Below are 20,912 nucleotides of genomic sequence, written 5' to 3'. Positions count from 1 at the left end.
ATTCGGCTCCACTGCCTACGTCCTCGCCTCAAGCTATCCCTTGAGGATTCCCAAATTCACTATTCAACCTCCTTCAGGTGGAGATAAAAACCTATTACACCTTTGAACAACATTGCTACAAAGGATCCGTGTAGAACACCCTCTACACTTGCAATCACCTTACATGTGGTGATTCAACTATTCCCTGTATAGAACACTTTCTACACGTACAAGGGTTATACATACCCTTTTTCTGATACAAAAGCTAATAGTGGATAGGTTATCAGAAAACACTGCTCAATGAGTGAAATAAGAACAATATAGCGCAAACTATATCTCTCAAAATGAACAAGGATTAAGGCTCAATGCTTAGAGAAGAGAGAATGAAAGTTTTGAATGAATGTTGTATGCTCTAGATGTTGTGAATGTGAAACTCTCAAATGATCTATTTATAGGCATATGAGACTTCATATTCAAATTTAAAAAGATTCACATGTCAAAGACAACATCATTCACTTTTTCAAAAAATTCAAATAAAAGGTTCTTCTTTTTCAATTGTCAAAGACAACATCATTCATTTTTTCAAAATCTTCAAACCTAATCATTTACTTTTTGCATATGACAAAAGGAGCACACTTTCTTTCTCAAAAAATTCAAACCTAATCTTTTACTTTTTGTATATGACAAAAAGAGCACACTTTACTTTTCAAAAAATTCAAACAAAATCATCCACCTTTTGTATAAGTCTAAAAAAGCATCAATCACTTTTGAAAATATTCAAATGAAACATGCACATGTGAAAGATGACAATCCATCATCTTTAATATTTTCAAAGTTCAACCCTTTAATCAAGGCATGCACATGTAAAAGATGACAATCAATCAAATTTCAAAATTTTCAAAAATATTCATGGACATGTGGAAAATGTATTTTAATGCTTTATGATAAAATATTAATTTTGAGCATTAATCCTAATTTTGAATTTTGAAGAGATTTACAACATTACTCTATAACTTTAATGTGAACTTGTTCCCTTCTTGCTCATGCTTGTATCTTTGATGTGCTTGACTCCATTGTGTAGACAACTTGAGCTTGAGACTTCTTTATTCTTTGAATTCATTTGTTATCATCAAAATTCATGTGTAGATATATAATTACACAAAACATGAAACCTTGGGTTCAACAGATAAGTATAAAAGAATTCCTAGCAAAAATATTCACAAGAAGTACTTTGTATAAGTTACGATGGATTGGATGATAATGAGAAGGAGATTTTCCTCGATATTGCCTTTTTTTTCAAAGGACAACACATGGATTATGTCGTTAAAATATTAGATAGCTGTGGTTTCTCTCCGAACAATGGTATCAAAAGACTTATAGATAAGTGTCTTATAACAATCACTATTCACAATACATTGTGGATGCATGACTTCTACAAGATATGGGCAAAGAAATAGTTCGAAAGGAATCATGCAAAGAACCAGGTGCACGTAGTAGATTATGGTTTCACGAAGATGTTCGCTATGTACTAGAGGAAAATGTAGTAAGTTCTTAGATTAAAAGCTCTTTTGATAAGTACTTATAAACAAAGATTTTAACGATATGATTTTACTTGCACTCTTATAAATTGTCTCATTAGGGAACAAACAATGTTGAGGGGATAAAAGTGGTTCTACCTGAGGGCGATGATCATGACATGATACGCTTGAGTCCTAAATCATTTGCAAAGATGAAAAGACTCAGATTTTTTATAAGCCGTGGTGCATGCTTTTCTGGAAGATCAATTGATTATCTTTCTAATGAATTAAGAGTGCTTGATTGGTCAAACTGTCCTTTACAATCTTTGCCATCCAATTTTCGTGGAGAGAAGCTCATTGATTTTCAGCTGTATGGAGGCCGCATCAAGGAGATTAGCGGCCAATTTAAGGTACAATTATTACTTTCCATATTTCCTTTCTTTAAACCCATGCGATCATGTGAACTTCCTCAGGGTTAATATATATTTGTTGTTTTTCAACAGAACTTGACGATAATGAAATTTTCTGAGTGTAAGTTCTTAACCAAAATCTCAAATATTTCAAGTTGCTCAAATTTAAAGGAATTGGATATTTTGGGTTGTAAAACTTTAGTCGAAGTTCATGATTCTGTTGGATTCCTGGATAAGCTTGTTCGTTTGCGTCTTTATCAATGCTCCAACCTAAAGAGTTTTCCAAGGCGTCTCATGTTGAGATCTCTAGAAGTCCTTACACTTCATAATTGCTCAAAACTTCAAAACTTTCCAGAAATCAAGTGTAAAATGGAATATTTATGTTTCATCTCATTATGGGGCACTGCAATAAAAGAATTGCCTTCATCCATTGGGTACCTCACTCCTGCGCTTAAAGAGTTACTTCTGGACCAATGCACAAAATTTATGTGTCTTCCTAGTAGCATTCATCAGTTGCAAAATCTAAAGGTGCTTTGTTGTAGTGATTGTATTAAAGGATGCTTCACTAGGATTGAACATTTATCTATAGAAGGTTGCAAGGACTTGATGCGTCTCCCAATCAGCAATTCTCACTCGCAACATCGAAAGAGTCTTTCTTTCCATAATTATACAAATCTTTTAAAAGAAGAAATAAAATTATCATTTGGGGACGTCACTAGGTTTAAACATTTCCACATAACAATATTCAGACCGATTAAGAGGTCTAAACCAGAATTAAGTGCTGAATTACTACCACAACTGCGGTCGTCGCTTTATTGGTATCTTGAGGAGTTCTCATTTTATTGCTCATCCACTTTGCAAGAGTTAGATCTATCTGGAATTGTTGTCAGCATTCCTTCGTGCATCGAAGTCTTTGTTGAATTGAGGATTCTCAAACTATGGCATTGTGAGAAACTTCAAGAAATTCTGCATCTTCCACCAAATATACAAGAGCTATATGCTAGTGAGTGTATATCCTTGGAAAGATTCCCCGAAGTATCAAAAAAATTTCAATTCTATACATCATGTGGCTTGGGAGAGCTAAGATGGATTGATTTGTCCGGTTGCCATAAATTGCTTGCAAATATAGGGAGTCAAGTGCCAAATGCTTTATTTGTTGAGGTATGTCTCTATTTCTCTCTTTGTTTTTGTAGGTGTTTGTGTTTAAGGATTGCCTTGTCCTTGTGAAAATATGCGATACATGTTTGACAGGAACATATTCAGGACCATTCATGTGGAATTATATTTCCAGGGAATAAGATTCCAGATTGGTTTAGCCATACTAAGGAGCCTTCAAATAGAGATTCGTGTGAATTGGATATTAGTGGGCCCTTGTATTTGGATGAAATCATAGGAATTGTTTTCTGTGCTGTTCTTGGATCCAACCCGGATGACTCCCCCTCCGGTATTCGTGTTTTTATAGACAATAACATGCTCGTAGAAGCAAATTTTGAATTATTAGGAGATGGGGATCATGTATATCTAAATTATTCATTTCCAAAATGTATCAAGCAATGGCTACAGTACCCAACAGGAGCCAATCTGAGGTTTATATTTCATAGCAATGAAGAAGTTGCAGTGATGTTTAAAAGTTGCGGAGTTCACATAATCTATAAGCATGAAGATAATGAGAGTTTAACAGTTGGGGAGTGCTCAGTAGATTTATCGAATGGTATCCAACTTTGTAAGAGACGCCGAGATATTGATGAAGATCACAACTTGGAATTCAACGGGTGTCCACATTACAAGAGGCACTCTCAAAACTTGAGTAATTCAAATGTGGTTGTCAATTGCGCAGATGTTGACGGTGATTTTGTAGAAGCAGAAGGAGGCTCTAAGGGAATTTTAAAAGAAGAATAAGTACCTGCCTCTCAATCTATATCCCAAGAAGGCCAGGGCAATTCGAAGAAGGCTTACTAGGCACTAGGTTAGTGTCTTTGCATTGATAAAATTCCCCAGTTTTTATTTTTTATTTTTTTATTATTGGATTAATTTTATTGGATTGGCTTCATGATATTAATGGCATGTTCAAGGATTTTATGCTACCGATGCAAAAGGGTTTCTCAAATGTCTAAGAAGTATGTGGCTCAAATCAAGTGGAACACATCTTACAGATAAAGCAGGCTAATGCCGAAAGTGGAGCGAGGTGTTAGTTGTCAATCCACATCATCTTCCTACTCAGATATAAAACCAAGCAACTCCAAGTCAGTTGCACATGAGGATCCAAAACCAGCTCAGGAAAAAGAATCTTCTAGAAAACAATTAGATGTGATCTAATAATATCGTGTAATTTAGTTTTTGTACTGAGGAATTTTCCCTTCTGTTGTAACAAAATCTTACAGCTGGCACTAGGCCATTGGCCCACCACATGTCTGTAAAAATGTCAGAATCATCTCGGCACATCACTCTCTATAAATAGGACATTGTACAAACAATACAAATCAATTGAGAGGAATATTTGAAAACTCTATTTCCCGCATGGTATCCAGAGTCATTATGGACACACATCTACCATGGCCGACGATATTCTACTCCTCCTCTACAAATAACCCCAGCACCGAAATCATCTTCTTCTTCTTCCCCCCTCCTTCCGCATCTTAATCATCTTGTTTCTGTCAAACTCACAAATGATAATTTCCTTATCTGGCGAGCTCATATAATTCCATATCTGAAAGGCCGTGGTTGTTTCACTTTGTCGATGGGTCAAGTTCCCCACCTCCTCCTCTTCTATCTGACCAAACCACACCCAATCCTAAGTTTTTTAATTGGACTCAAACAGACCAAATCATCCTCAGTGCTATTATCTCCTCTTTATCTAATAATCTCATCACTCAAGTTGTTGGCTATTCCACGACAAGGTAAGTTTGGGCTGCTCTCGACAAACTCTTCTCTCAATCTCATGCTCGTGTCATGCAACTTCGTTACCAACTTGCTACTGTGTCAAATGGTTCCTCCTTTGTCTTTAACTATTTTTAGAAGATCAAGCACCTCTCCGATGCTATGAGTGATGCTGGAACCCCCCTCTCCCCTCTTGAATTCGTCTCCTACTTGCATACAGGATTGAGCAGTGGCTACGATGCATTTGTCACCTCAGTTACTGCTTGCATCGATCCATTAGCCCTAAGGAGATTTTGGTCTTCTCCTAACCCATGAGAGTCGTCTCTCCCATTCCTCTCATTTGCCTCCCTTCACAGACCTCTCGGCAAATTTTACAACCTCTACACACACTTGGTAATTATCATAGAAACAATCGCGGTAATTATTGGAGCCATGGTAGAAGTCACACAAATTCTTTCTCCCCCCACAAATTTCACTCCTTCTTCCCTTTAAAATACACCACTTCCTCACTCGAAACCCACCTGCCAGGTGTGTGGAAAAGTCGGACATAGTGCTATCAAATGCTACTACTAATTTGATCATGCTATCCAAAGTGAACCTCCTCGATCTTTCTCTGCCAACTACACCACATCGTCTTCTAGTCACGACTAGTCTTGGTACACAAACACTGCAGTTACCAACCACCTCATGTAACTCCCTAACTCCCACATATGGAAATGCTAGAATTGTGACGTCGGGATGATGACAACATGGGTCATACACCTTAACAACAAGTGCGAAGTGTGTGCACATGCAACATGTGTAAGTCAAAAGACACAGTAGATAAGTTAAAGTCAATCAAATAATACTGAAATTGTTAAATATAAATTCACTTAATTACAAGCGTTTTAAAAGATATTACAGTTATCTGATGAAAACATATGTAAACCAAAATATAATAACCAAAAGTGGGAAATAAATCCCAACGCACGAGAAAGTGATCCCCGATCACTACTCCAGTGGAGCTGCATCCTCATTTGCATCAAAATATACGGTACCATGAAACGGTACTGCAAGTAAGTAATAGATCAAACAACCCAAGAGATAAAAATCCCAAACCCTCATTTTCCCAAAAAATGATTATTTTCCAACCTAAGCCAAAAATCTCATTTTGGCCCAGAAACCAACTTCATTAAAATAACCTCCGCCATTTTCATAGATAACGGTCCAATACCAAAATCGACCATCTTTCCAGAAAATGGTTCATATAAATCTCTTTATTCAAACCCTGCAATTTTATTTTATTTTATTTTATTTTTTTCAAAAAATGGCCTAAGTAACCAATTAACATTGTAGGTGAGAATAGCAGGTGGGACTTTACCACTATCCCTACCACATGCACTGTAGGTGGGAATCACAGGTTGGATTACTACCATCCCTACGGCTCACATTGTAGGCAGGACTCAGAGGGGAGACTATCACCATCCCTACAGCTCAGATTGTAGGCGGGAATCACAGGCAGGACTACCACCATCCCTGCTTACCACCATCTCTATCGCATGCACTGTAGGCGGGACTCTACCACCGTCCCTGCTTACCACCATCCCTACAGTTCCTTTTACCTCTCTTTCAGTCTACCAGTGTACTGTAGGTGGAAATCACTGATAGGACTCTACCACCATCCCTACTACATGCACCGTAGGCGGGAATCACAGGTGGGATTACTACCATCTCTTCTTACCAGCATCCTTACCGCATGCATCGTAGGAGGGAATAACAGGCGGGACTCTACTAATGTCCCTACTTACCACCATCCCTACATTTTCTCTCTCTCTCTCAAACCATTCAATCCATTCATTGCAAACATACCCAAATTTATTTCTCACATAAAAACCCAATTTTCAAATATACACATGAACATATATGCAATTATGTGAAAACTCAGTTTTCATTTACAAACATGAACATACGTGCAATTATGCAATGTATATGATCGATATGACACAAATATTCAACAGCCAACAAATCCCAACATAATCCAATCACATAAACAACTCCATCCTCCAATCCAACCAACACCCAAATTCCTCGAACTCAACGTCCGGCATAACCAACCAGATCACAAAAGATTTTTTAGCGCAAAATATATTTATATGTCAAAAGGTTCTTTAGAAAATACTTACAAAGCTATAATATAATATTCGAAGGATCAAAGAGATGCAAGAGGTGGCAGCACAACAAAGCAATAGTGCAAATTGGACACGGGTCATGGGTCTTAAAAAACTTTTGAACGGGGACAAACAAAGACTTGGAATGGCTAGAGAAGGGCTTATGGAGGTTAGTGGAGTTAATGGTGGTGGCTAGTGGTCTTGGGTGACGGCGTGGGCAGCGGTCAAAAGCCAAAAGCTCAAATCGAAGATGGAGCTCAAGGGGCTTCAATGGTGGCTTATCGGGGCTACGGAAGGGTGGTTGTTGGGGAACCGGTGATGAAGTAGTAAAGAGGTGGTGGCCAATGGTGGCACAATGGCAGGCTAGAGTGAAATGGGTCGCGGCTTCTAGCTGTGCATGGAGGTTGATGGCGGCACGGGTTGGGCTGAAATTGAAGGCGGGTAGCGTCGGCCGATGGGGAGGAGAATAGACAGGGTGGTGTTGGTCACTCCGGCGAGCGACGACGCGTTGGAGGGGATGACGAAAATGGACGGGGGAGAAGGGAGAAGGCTCGTGCACGAGAAGAGAAAAGCAGGGGAGGAAAAAGAAAAAGAAAGAATAAAAGGGGAGAGGGAAAAAGAAAAGGGAAAAAGAAAAAGAGGGAAAAGAAAAGGGAAAGGAAAAAAATGAGATCCAGCCTTTTCAACTCAGGGTCTCAAAACTAATCCAACGGAAATAAATTTTAAAATAATGAGTTAAATAAAATAATTTAAACACAGTGTCTTAATAAAATAAAATAATAAAATTCAATAATAAGCTAATTTAAAATAAAGAGCATTTTAAATGATGAACAACAACAATAATAATAATAAAATACGAATTAAATTTCACAATAAGAAATAATAAAATAATACCACTAAAATAATATAAAACTTGAAAAAAGAATGCCCATAATTATAATAAATAAAATAATTTACTTAGTTAAAATACACGTAAATACGGGGTATCACACCTCACCTCTGATTTAGCCCACCTCCACCTCAACTCATCACCTTATACTAGTGCAGAACAAATTTGTATTGGTGATGGCACTACACTACCGATTGCAAACATTGGTGATTATATGTTCAACACTTCCTCTCATGCTTTCTCTCTCAAACATCTTCTTCATGTTCCTAATATAACTAAGAATTTAGTTTCTATTAGACAATTTTGTCATGATAATCTTGTTTTCTTTGAATTTCATAGTTCTTGTTTCATTGTGAAGGATTCAAAGATAGGGACACCCCTCATTCATGGCCTCGTATGTGATATCCCCATTTTACATGTATTTTTATTGAATGATTTTATTTAAATTACTATAATTAGTTATTTTCTTATTTTAAATTAAAGATGATTTTTGCAATATTATTTTATGATTTTTAAGTTGTGAAATTGTTTTAATATGCTTTCTTGTTATTTATTATTATTTTGTATTTAAGTTGTTCGTTAATTTAAAGTAGTTATTTTTGGGCTTTAGAATTATTGTGTTTTTAGATTTTATTATTTTATTTTATTTAATCACTGCATTTAAATTATTTTATTTAACTTGTTATTTTGAAAATAATTTTTGTTGGATCAGTTTCTTAACCCAAGTTGTGAGGGTTGGACTTCATTTCTTTTCCTTCCTTTTTCTTTTTCCCTTTTTTCTTTTTCTCCTCCTTTTCCTTCTCTTTTTCTTCTTTCTTCTTTCTTTTTCTTTCTCCCCTGCTTCTCTCTCTCTCTCATGTGCGACGTCCCCCTTCCTCTCTCTGCCTGTTTCCTTCGTCAGCGCCTAGCACCGCCGTCACGCAGCCGTGTGCCTCACCACCCCTCCCATTCTCTTTCCCTCTAGCTGGTGATCATTCCCTTCCGTTTTAAGGCCAACCCTTGTAGCTGTTAGCCGCCACGCACGTCTGGAAGCCTTGGCCCATTTTCCTTCCAACTCCGTCGGGCGCCGTCCATTGCTTTCGTTGTTGCTTCCATTCTCTTCTCCACTCACCGGCAACCTCACCCCTCCATTTTTAGACCACCTAATGCCACCGTTAGCTCCTCCAAGCCGCATGGTTTTTGAGCCGTTCCACCGCCGTCGCTCTACCTTCGGCACCATTTCTTCATCATTTCATCACCAACCTAACCCACCCATTTCCAGCTCCGAGTTATCGCCGGAGCAACCACCACGAGCTCAACTCTGTTTTGGCAATTTTTGACTTCCACCGCCGTTTTCGCCGCTACCCAAAGCCAACCACCACTTCCATTAGCTTCATCAACACCCCTAAGCTTTATCCGAGCCTTTCCTAGTCTTCGTTTGTTCCTATTCAAAAGTGGGTATTTTGTGACCCACGGCCATAGTGCATTTTGCACTATTACATTGCTTTGCCACCACCTTTTGCAGCTCATTGATCCTTCGAAAAATATTTTATAGCGCTGTAAGTATTTTCCAAATTTCTTTTTAGATTTAAATATATTATTGCTTTTATAATAAATTTTGATTGGTTGGTTATGCTGGACTGAGTCCGAGGAGTCTGGAGTCGGATGGATTTGATAATAGAGTTATTCATATTTGGATGATTTGGATTGTTGGGTTTTTTGTGTCATGTCATTTGCATTGCATGGTGCATGCATATACATGTGTTGGAAATTGAAAACTTGGTTTTTATGAGTTAGATGGATTTTTGGGTGCGTGTGTATCACGACCCCAAGCTGAGATGGGGCATTATCTCGGTGGAGCTCCGCTGGTCATTAGGGAACTAAAAATACTAAGTGGCATCCCCTGGGTTGTCGCTGGGCAACAACAGGCTCAGACGATACTGTAACAATGTCAGCCGACTATGTGGTCCCTAGGCTGGCGGGGACTAGAGGATGCCTGGTCATGGTACGCGCTAGGTACGGAGCTGGGTATCACTCATGTAGATGTCACATGCGTAGTCATTACCTACAGTGTGGCATAGGAGCTAGAGTGTGCGGATGATCTCTAGGGGAGATCATAGTTCATACAATAAAATGGAAACTGGTTTTGATATTGGATATGGGCCATTTTCTAGAAAAATGGCGGAGTTTTATAAGTAGATTTTCGTGAGCCATTTTCTTGGAAAATTATGGATTTCTTATTTTGGGTCATTATCTGGGATAGTGGCTAGGAATTGTTTTAAATGAATTTATTGTGGGCCAAAAATGGGATTTTTGGTGTGCGTTGGAAAAAGATTTATTTTGAGAAAAGATCATTTTTGGATCTCATGCATATTGCATCTTGTTCATGCATATTGTTGAGGTTTAATGTATTTTTATTTTGTGGGTGTTTGGATTATTACTTACCTGCGGTACCGTCTTTAGTACCGTAGACTTTGATGCATATGAGGAGGAGGAGGCTGACCTGAGGAGGTGGCTCCGTCAGATGACTGATTGGAGTTTTGTTTGTATTATTCGAAAATTATTTCATTGCCTTTAAATTATGTATTTAGATTTTATAATGTTACCGAAAATTGTAATACTTTTGAAATACTTCTATTTAAGTGAAACTGTATTTAATATTTCTAGTACTTAGTTGGTTGACTTTAATTTAACCGCTGCGACTTTTGTTTACACATGTTGCTTGTGCACATACTTGATACTTAGCGATGGGATGCGTGACCCATATGGTCATCATCCTGACGCCTCGATTTTCACGTGTCCGTACGTGGGAGTTGGGGGCATCACACCGTACATGATGGACTTTATACCTTTCCAGTGCTTTCCACCTCTCCTCAAGCTCTAGTTGGCTAGCGCACCACTTCCTCTCAGTGGCACTCAAGACTTGGGCATCCATATCTCTAGATAGTTCAACACGTCATCTCTCAAAATTTTCTTCCAGTTTCCGTACGCGATCCTCCTTCAATTTGTTTCGCCTGCTGTCAAGCCAAAAGTTCTCAGTTGCCGTTTTGTACTTCTCATCAGCACTCCACCAAACCACTTCAACTTATTTACTCAGATGTATGGGGCGTGCCCCTGCTCTTTCCTATGATGGGTTCCGTTATTATATTACTTTTTTACATGATTTCACTAGGTTTACTTGGTTGTTTCCTTTAATATAAAAGCCTGATGTTATCTCAGTTTTTATTCACTCCAAAAACAAATTGAATTGTAGTTTAATTCCAAAATTTTATCTCTTCAAAGTGATTGGGGGTGGTGAGTACCGCACTCTTCACACCCTTCTTAAAAATCAAGAAATTTCGCACCACATCTCGTGCCCTCACACCCATCAACAAAATGTGGCCATGGAAAGAAAACACCTACACCTTGTTGAAACCAGATTAGCCCTTATGGCCCATGCCTCGTTACCTTAAAAATTTTGGGCTGACTCCTTTCATACAGCAGTCTATTTAATAAATCATTTTCCAACTCCTTTTCTCAATTACCAATCTCTTTTTGAAAACCTTTTTTCAAAATCACCTAATTATACCATTCTCAAAGTCTTCGACACAGCTTGTTGGCCTCACTTAAGGTCCTATAACCACCATAAACTTGACCTCCGCTCCACTCAATGCTTATTTTTAGGATATAGGGATTCACATAAAGGCTATAAATACCTACATGTTCCGTCCAATTGTCTTTATCTTTCTTTTGATGTTATATTTGATGAATGTTGTTTTCCTTTTGCCCAACAATCTGAAAATTCTTCTCAACCCAATTCTGTAATTCTTCTGTCCATTCCGGATCCTTTACCTCACTCCCCTCAAATGTCTCCTTCGTCCACTTCATTACCAGTTGCACTCTCTAGGCCCAACATCTTGCCAAGCCCACTCATTCCTCCTAGCTCTACTACTCAAACAAACTCTCTTCCTGTCCTGAGTCCCACTTCCTCACCCAGCCCATCTAATATTTCTCAGCCTCTCGAAAGTTCCTCTCAGTCCCTTTCTTCTTCTTTGACTCCAGCATCTTCTTCTTCCTTTGTTTCGATTCTCACCTGTTCCAAAACCAACTCTTGTCGTCTAAAACAGTTCACCGATGGGACAATGCTCTGGCCGCCACCACGAAGGTACCTCACCACCACCTCCAATTTGGCTCCTGATGACCCTCGAACTTTCACAGAAGCTGCCAAGCATCTTCAATGGCACACAGCCATGGCAGATGAATTTCAAGCACTTATGCAGACTCACACTTGGACCTTGGTGCTGTCTACTAGCATCAATAACTTGGTCAGGTTCAAGTGGGTTTTTTGCACCAAGTGGAACTCAGATGGCACAATTGAGCGTTATAAAGCATGCTTGTTAGCCAAGGGATTTCATCAACAGGAAGGTATTGATTTCTCTGAAACCTTTAGTCCTATAGTGAAACCCACCACCATTCGAACCATTCTCACCATTGTTGTCACTAAAGGCTGGTCACTTAGATAGTTAGACATTAACAATGCCTTTCTGAATGGGGACCTCCAAGAAAAGTCTACATGACTCAACCCGTTGGGTTTATCAACCCTGACTACCCCACTCATGTTTGTCGCTTGAATAAGGCCATTTATGGCCTTAAGCAAGCACTAAGAGCCTGGTTCTCAAAACTGAGTACACAACCCCTTGAACTCAGTTTTACTCAATCACTTGCTGATCCTTCAATTTTCTTGTATAAACACTCTTCTATTACTATTTATTTTTTGGTCTACATTGATGATATCATACTTATTGGGTCCTGTCCGAATGCTATTTCATTAGTTCTTAATTCTCTGAGTTTGTCTTTTCCAGTGAAGGACTTAGGTCCTCTTTGTTATTTTCTCGATCTAAAAATTCAGCTTTTATCCAATGGTCTTCATTTATCTCAGACCAAATATATCTGTGACATTCTCAAAAGAACAAATATGGACTAAGCCAAGCTTTTCAAAACTCCCATGTCCACCAATACCCATCTTTCACTCACTAATGGACCTGCCTTCAGTGATCCTACACTTTATCGTAGCACTATAGGCAGTCTCCAATATTTATCCCTCACCCACCCTAATGTGGCCTTTGTTGTAAACAAAACTTGCCAATTCATGCATGCTCCTACACTTCCCCACTAGCAAGCCGTGAAGAGAATACTGAGGTACCTCAAACATATAGCTCATTATGGCCTTCACATTCGGCCATCTTCCTCTTATCATCTCTAAGCTTTTTCAAACTACAACTGGGCTGGGTGCCCTGATGATCTGTAGTCTACAAGGGGCTACTATGTTTTTCTTAGCTCCAATATGATTTCCTGGGGCTCCAAGAAGCAACATACAGTTGAACGATCTAGTACAGAAGCCGAGTACAAGCTGCTTGCAAATACCACTACAGAATTACTATGGCTTCAATCTTTAGTTTGAGAACCTGGTGTTTTTCTTCCTAAGCCTCCTACTTTATGGTGCAACAATTTAGAATCTACATATCTCTCAGCAAATCCAGTTCTCTATTCACGTACAAAGCCTATGGAGATTGACTTTCACTTTTTACGTGACAAAGTTGCATCTAAGGCTTTACAAGTTGCTTTCATCTCTTCCCGTGATCAAGTGGCTTATATTCTTAACAAGCCCCTGCTCTTCTCTTGGTTTCTTACACTTCGATCGAGTCTCACCATGGTTCCCTTGTTGGACTCGTAGGAGGATTGTCTTCCAACTCAGTTATAAAACCAAGCAGCTCCAAGTCAGCTACACTTGAGGATCCAAAACCAGCTCAGCAAAAAGAATCTTCTAGAAAACAATTAGTTGTAATCTAATAATATTGTGTAATTCTGTTTTTGTACTAAGGAATTTTCCCTTGTATTGTAACAAAATCTTAGAGCTGGCACTAGGCCATTGGCACACCATGTGTCTGTAAAAACACTATACAAACAATACAAATGAATTAAGAGGAATATTTGAAAACTCTATTTCTCACACGAGGGGAGCGTAGTATAAATACATATGATGTAACCCTACTTTGGCATAGTGAAATTCAACCTCCACTCATTCATGTGGACGTAGGCATACTGCCGAACCACGTTAAATTCATGCGTTTTTCTCACTTTCTCTCTCTTTGGTTTTCCATACTATTCATCTTAATTGCTACACATTTCACAACAGTGTTGTTCGTGATATGGTTGTGTGCTCAGTGTTGCCCCATCCATCCACTTGCAGCCTGCTTTTTTACTTCATTGATAATTCTTTATGCATCCCTTTCAAAAATTACTTTATGTAAGTTAATGTAACTGCAGATCTCTACATGTTTCCATTGCCTTCCATGTAGCATGCACTTGCTTCAGTTAACTCAACAAAATTATATTGGGATATTAATTTGGATTAATTAATTCCCTTTCTTGTATTTCTTGGCACTACACAAAATTATGTTATTCTTTCCTCCAAACAGACATGATAGATTAAATGATGAGTCTTTGGCTCTCTATACTGAAACCATAATTAATTAATTAGCAGTACTATTAATAGTCCTATCAACGAAATGCATAACTCATGATGACAAAATTATAAGTTAATGCACAGACCTAATTTCCACTTAATTTTTTCACTGTATACAATTTTTCCATTCACTCTGAATGAATCAATGATGTTGCGTGAAGTATATATCTCTATGTATATATGTGTATAGTTTGAAAATATATATCTTTTGTCAAAGCTTTGTAGGTGAATTCTACTTCTCAGTTGGCTGAAGGAGCTGAAGTTGAGGTTAGAATTTGGAGTGCAAACAAAACCATAACTTGTGTTCTTAGTCAGGACTGGATGAAACATTAAACAGTATAGGCGATATGCTGGAATTGAGTTCACTTTATTGTTTAAAAAAGCAATTTATATATATGTACAAATGTGTATGATACATGGCTTAAGAATGGTTATTGTTCTTCTTTCTTTCTCCGACTTCTCTCTGGTGAATGGTACTTATGCTTACAGAGAGGGTGACGCCTTTCAAGTTTCAAGGAGCTTCTTTCTCCATCTTTTACTCTTCTTCTTTTAGAGGTGAAGATGTTTGCCAAAAGTTTGTTTCTCATCAATACCATATTTTGGATAAAAAGGGAATTGGTGCTTACATAGAAACCGATCTTGAAAGATGAAAGAAATTTTACCAGCACTTTTCAAGGCTATTGAAGGATCAAAGATTTCTAGCATTGTACTCCTTGAAAATTATGCAGAATTAAGATGGTGCTTGAATGACCTATTGAAGATACTTGATTGTAAAGAAGCGATGAAACAAATTGTTCTACCAATTTTTTAATGTAGATCCACTGGAAATACGGCATCAAAAAGGAGATTTTGGAGAATCCTTTGATAGTCTTGGAGATAAGCTCATTGATAACGTAAAGATGCTGAAGTGGAAGGCAACTTTAGAAGAAGTAGCCAACTTGTCTGGGTTCGAATTAGGGAATAGCTACTTCCTATGAGCTGTGCCTATATATATGTTTATATATGATGTTAAAAGAGAAGTTTATGGATAAAATATAGAGAAATCCAGGATTTGAGAGGGTGCAAATTGGGGATGATATGGTGCCATACAAAACAGTTTGATATTTATCATTCTTTCCGACATTGAGTTTTATGCAAGCCATAAATATATTTGAAATCTTTTTTGGATTTGTTAGGGCATTAATTACCACATTAATTTCATATAATGTATGTATATTGGAAAAACAAATAGAGAAATTAACATGGAAAAAATACAAATCTAAATCTTCTCTCTTTGTTATTTTAATAAAAAAAAAAAACTAAATCATATAATTCATATATGATTATACTTTGAGAAGTCTTTTAAATTTTTATCTCTTTTGTATTGATAGGAAAGAGTCAAAATTTATCCAAGACATCATTCAATGGGTGGAATCAAGAATATATATATATATATATATATTTTTTATTGGCACCAGGTGGACTCAAGAATAGTAAATCGTACATCTCTAAATGATGCCAAGTACACCATTGAAATAGAGTCTCACATACAAGACATTTATCGACACCTAAATATTAGAAGGAATGATGTTATATGCATGGAGGTAAGGGTGGCAATATGTTACACGACCTGTTAACCCAACACGAATATGACATGATAATAGCGGGTTAAGATTTAGTCTTAATGAGTCCAGGTCAAAACAGGTTGACCCCTTAAGACATGATTGCTCAATAGATTGATAATGGGTCAACCCATTATGATACGTTAAGAAAGTTAAAGTTACAATTATACCCTTATACCTAAAAGTAAAATTGTTAGAATTTTAATTTCGATATTTTTATTATTTGGATTGTAATTATAGACTTGTAGTTAGTTTTATTTTTATAGATATTGTGATTTTAATATTTATATAAAATTATGCTAAATTTAATCAAGTCAAATGAGTTCATTTCGGGCCTATTCAACCCATTTATATAAATAGTTTGAAACGGGTCGTACTGTATTGTGTTAACATATTTCATAATATTTACTAATGAGTCCAAATGGGTTGACAGGACATGACCCGTTATATTAATGGGCTGTGTTAGGGTTTAAGATTTTGACACAATAAGCTTAACAAGTTGGGTTAGGGTTGACCTATATAGTATAATATACATGCTTTGATACGACACGAACATAAACCGTTAACACGATTTCACACCCCTACATGGAGGGGATATTTGAAATTGGTGGAATTGGTAAGACAATTATTTCAAAAGATATCTATAACAAGATTTCTCATCAATTTGAAGGAAGTTATTTCTTGAAACATGTGAGACTTCAAAATCAAGAGGTTTGATTCAGCGACAAAATACATTTCTTTATGAGATTTTAGGAACCAGTTTGGATATTCATGATATTGACCAAAGAATTTATGTGATTAAGCATATACTTTGCTCTAAAAAGGTTCTCCTAGTTCTTGATGAAGTGGATAAGACGGTTCAAATAGAAAAATTAGCTAGAGATTGTAATTGGTCTTGTTTAGGAAGTAAAATCATCACAACAAGAAGCAATAGACATTTATTCAATGACTCTAAAGTTGATTCAAAATGCAAGGTGGTGATATTGGGTGACAATGAATCCCTTCAACTTTTTAGTTGGCATGCTTTCAATAAAGACAAACCATTGGATGATTATGTGGAACTCTCTAAACATGTAGTACAATATGCTGACGGCCTTCCATTAGCTTTAACGTTGCAAGGTGGTAAGAGTATACATCGATAGAAGAGTGCATTAGATAAATTTAAAAAAATTCCAAACTAAAATATTTGAAAAGTACTTCAAGCAAGTTATGATGGATCGGATGAGAATGATAAGGATAAGTTTCTTGATATTGCATGTTTCTTCAAGGGAAAATGCTTGGCTTATGTCACTAAAACATTTGACGGTTGTGGTTTCTTTTCGGATGATGGTTTCAAGAGGCTTGTAGACAAGTATCTTATTACTATTGCTGAGCCTAATAGATTATCGATGCATGACTTGATACAAGATATGGACCGAGAAATTATTCGTCTAAAATCACCAACAAACGTAGTAAATTGTGGTTTCACAAAAATGTTCGTCATGTGTTGGAAGAAAGCACGGTAATTATAACATTGAAAAAACTCTAGTTTTAATTATTGATTTTAGTAAGCTGGACTTGACACTAATGTTGCTAACACTCTATGTGTTTCTCTTGCTAGGGAACAAACAAAATAGAAGTGCATGGTAATAGATTTGTCCGAAGGCGAGGACGTGATAAGATTGAGTTCGAAAGCCTTTTAGATGGATGAAAAACTCAATAGTGTTTATAAATCGTAATGCATGATTTTCTAAGTGTACCTAATTACCTCTCCAACAAATTAAGATTATTTGATTGGTCAAATTATCCTTTACAATCTTTGCCACTCAATTTCCATAGAAAGAAACTCATTGCCTTTAGAATGCGTTGTAGCTTCATCAAGGAGTTGGGCAAGGGAAGAAGCATCAATATTCTTTGGGAACTTTGTTGCACTCGGTTTTTCAAATCTAACGGGCTGCAAAAAGATTGATGGTTATACAAATCTTGGAAAGGAGATGAAGAAAGTAAAATAGTTAAGAGGAGATAGTGGAATTGTGTTATATGCCGTTGTGTTTTTCAAAAAAGTTCATAGGGCAACAAATATTATTTTTTATGCTGAGATAACCAGTAAAGACCCAGATGATGTATGCAGTTGTTTTTAAGGTGTAGATTTGGTTAATAATGATATGAATACATAGAATTGGAGGCCGACTTAGGATCTGTTGAGCGGAAGGTTTTGGACAATTTGAGAGTTGAATTGTATCCCAACGATACTGATCCTTAGTGGGTGCTGATCTATAAAAGTTGCCGAGCCAAAGTGGTATATAAGAATGAAAGGAGAGCAAATAAAAAGAGAAAATGGATGAAGCCGATCCTGGAAAAAGTCCTCAACAGCAATTGAGTTAATGATAGATAACCCAAGACATAGTTGATAAGATCAAGTGCAGGATCGGAATAGGCGTGGTGATCAAAGATTTAGAAGGGAAAGTCATTGAAGCCTAAGATCCCAACGGGACTCTTTCCCCGACGTTCAGCTGGCAGAGTCATTGGCAGCCCTCAAAGCAGTTATCCTGTGTAAGCAGCTTGGTCTTGACCATGTCATTCTGGAAGGAGATGCACAGTTGGTGGTGAAGGCTATACAAGACAGTAAAGAGACATGGAATACTACAGGCATGATAACCAGTGACATCAAGAATTTACTCACAGAGTTGAATAGTTGGTCCATTAATTTTATTCCTAGGAATTGTAATCAGGTGGCACGTAATCTAGCTAAGGATGCCCTGAAACTCTCTAAGGAGAGCATTATTCTGGAGGGTTTACCTCCATGTATTCATCCTTCGTGATTAATATTAAATCAGATGATTTCTTTCCAAAAAAATATATTTATATAGAGCTGCAATTGGAGGTGTCGTTGGACGACTGAGATGGCGTTGCTGCGCAAGTTCTTTTTTCGGAAGTCGCCCGATGGGCTTCTTGAGATCTCTGAGCTAGTCTACGGTACGTTCCTTATCTGTTTGATTTCTTTTTTAAAAAAAAGTTGAGGGAAATGATGAAAATGTTTCCAAGTTGCAAGGGATAAATGGAAAATTGTGAATAGGAAGAGTAGGATGTTTCACCATCAGCGTGTGTTTTTTGAATTCCAAGTGTTTTACTGAGCATAGGAATCAGTGAATTACATTCAGAAAATCCTAAATCTTTTGTTTGAAATTATAAAAATAAAAAAATAAAAAAATCCCAAAAATTTATAGTTCATTCCCTTCCTTTGCCTCTACATTCCGAGGAACCAAGCAGAGTAGAAAGGAGCAAAACTCTAAGTCTAGGCAGTATATTTTATTGGTTATCTAAATTATATACTAGAAAGTTCAAATGGCAACCCAATTTTGTGTTTAGAGGACTAAATCAGTATCTCATTGCATAATGGTTGCAGAAGAAGAATACAAATTTTTTCTAGTTCAATGAATAGAACAAAGTTATAATATATAGCCACTACTAACTAGGATTATTTTGCCTAATTAAGTTGTGGAAAAAGTTTCCAATCCAGTGGAAGCATTTGCAAAAGTTAAAGAGTTCTTCAGTTATGCGGACTGTTTAGATCCCAAGGCCGATGCATCACTAAATGTGCTCCAACACATGAGTGCATCAAATATTGTCCACGAACTGTTGGAAAGTGGTTGTCATGAGAGTGTGGTAACTAGTGGTCTTTTGCAGGAGACAATTCCTAGAAAGCTTTGGAAGAAAAAGAAGCCCAGAGTCTTGGAAAGTAAGGCTAAGAGCTCCTTGTCTTTGTCCCCAGAGATTCAGTCCATGTCCATGTCCTCACCTAAGCAATCTCCTGGTACTTATCTGAGTAGAAAGGTAGCTGAGGCTCCTGACGTTCAGATTCTACCTCAACTACCCAGAAAATCTGACATCAGTTGCCAAGGGATGCCTCAATCTTCTCAGTCAACAATAGTCTCCTGTAAATCTGTGGAAGATGCATCTGTAGCCCAAACGTCTGGCATAGAACGTCAGCTGCATTATCACACCTTATCTGAAAGTGCAGAAACCACCCATCCGCCTACTATTTCTCCAGTCATCACAGATCTAACCTTGTCTGTTTCACACATCTGAGTCTTTAAATGCCAAAATTGTTTTGGTTTCACCCCCTACACCTCCACCTCCACCTCCTCCTTCACCACCACAGCCTTCCTCAACTGATGTTTCTACGAAACTTTTTCATTTTCCAACTCCTCCACCACTTCCAACACTGCTGCCTCCTTGAGCACCTCCTTGAGAATCTAGCTGTTAGAGCTATGCTGCCTCTGCTTCTGCCTCCAACCCCTCATACCGTGCAAACTGCTGGTCCTGCAATTCCTGCCATAAGTTCAAGGTTTAATCCTCCTTCAGCTCCTGCAGTTACTTCATCAATTAGGTTGCTTCCTCCAAATCCTTCACTGCCTCCAATACCAAGACTTCCTCCAACACCTTCTTTGAAGCAACAGATAGCTGTTAGAGCAGGACATCCTCCACCGCCACCCCCTCCTCATTCTTAGTAGGTTGCAGGTCCTAGAGTTCCATCTTTATGATCTTTTGGTTTTTTTTTTTTTTTTTTTTTTTGGTGTTCTTATGAGCTCCCTCCCCCTATGATAGGTCCCAACTCAGAAATTACAAAATAAATAACAAATTCTCTTCGGGTGAGAAAGTACCGCAATGTTTGAATAACAATGATTTTTTTCGTACCCTTCATTGATAACTGCGGCTACTTTAAATATGTAAAGCCTGGTACAAAAATCCGAAATACAAGCAAACTGGTAGCTAAAGCTACGGAACTGAAACACATGCAAAAGTAGGTCATGCGACTTACGTAAAATAAACAAACTAACACGTAAAATAAACAAACTAACAGAAATACATAAAAGACGTAAAATGTGCAACTGCAAGTGACCCAGTCTACTGACCCAGTCCACACCATTGCACCCCGTTCATTCTTCACGTGCCATTAACTCCTTCGTTGTTTTATCACGTCCATCTGCATGTTGCATGCAACAGCAATTTACGTTCCACTTTTATC

The 20,912-nt window shown here is 37.7% G+C and overlaps 2 protein-coding genes across 2 annotated transcripts; both read left to right on the top strand.

The window, feature by feature from the left end:
• The first annotated feature begins 1,420 nt into the window (after window positions 1–1,420).
• On the top strand, window positions 1,421–4,390 carry LOC122297011 (disease resistance protein RPP2B-like). Its single transcript, XM_043106799.1, has 5 exons — window positions 1,421–1,522; window positions 1,619–1,906; window positions 2,000–3,067; window positions 3,158–3,872; window positions 3,979–4,390. Exons 1-4 carry the CDS (start codon window positions 1,421–1,423, stop codon window positions 3,803–3,805), a joined length of 2,106 nt encoding a protein of 701 aa, XP_042962733.1. The 3' UTR covers window positions 3,806–3,872; window positions 3,979–4,390.
• Window positions 4,391–18,786: 14,396 nt separating this feature from the next.
• Window positions 18,787–19,972, top strand: LOC122297010 (formin-like protein 18). Its single transcript, XM_043106798.1, has 2 exons — window positions 18,787–18,859; window positions 19,404–19,972. The coding sequence occupies exons 1-2, from the start codon at window positions 18,787–18,789 to the stop codon at window positions 19,970–19,972; spliced, it is 642 nt and encodes a 213-aa protein (XP_042962732.1).
• The last annotated feature ends 940 nt before the right edge of the window (window positions 19,973–20,912 follow it).

Source organism: Carya illinoinensis, chromosome 15, assembly GCF_018687715.1.
Source record: "Carya illinoinensis cultivar Pawnee chromosome 15, C.illinoinensisPawnee_v1, whole genome shotgun sequence".
In the NCBI taxonomy this organism is placed as follows: domain Eukaryota; kingdom Viridiplantae; phylum Streptophyta; class Magnoliopsida; order Fagales; family Juglandaceae; genus Carya; species Carya illinoinensis.
This window is presented reverse-complemented; position numbering and strand designations above follow the sequence as displayed.

Excerpts from the sequence above, each read along its gene's own strand:
- LOC122297011 (XM_043106799.1), top strand. The coding sequence starts at position 1,421 with ATGGGCAAAGAAATAGTTCGAAAGGAATCATGCAAAGAACCAGGTGCA. Across the intron at positions 1,523-1,618 it reads ATGTACTAGAGGAAAATGTA|GGAACAAACAATGTTGAGGG; the intron begins GTAAGTTCTTAG and ends TTGTCTCATTAG. Across the intron at positions 1,907-1,999 it reads AGATTAGCGGCCAATTTAAG|AACTTGACGATAATGAAATT; the intron begins GTACAATTATTA and ends GTTTTTCAACAG.
- LOC122297010 (XM_043106798.1), top strand. The coding sequence starts at position 18,787 with ATGGCGTTGCTGCGCAAGTTCTTTTTTCGGAAGTCGCCCGATGGGCTT. Across the intron at positions 18,860-19,403 it reads GATCTCTGAGCTAGTCTACG|TGGAAGCATTTGCAAAAGTT; the intron begins GTACGTTCCTTA and ends TTTCCAATCCAG.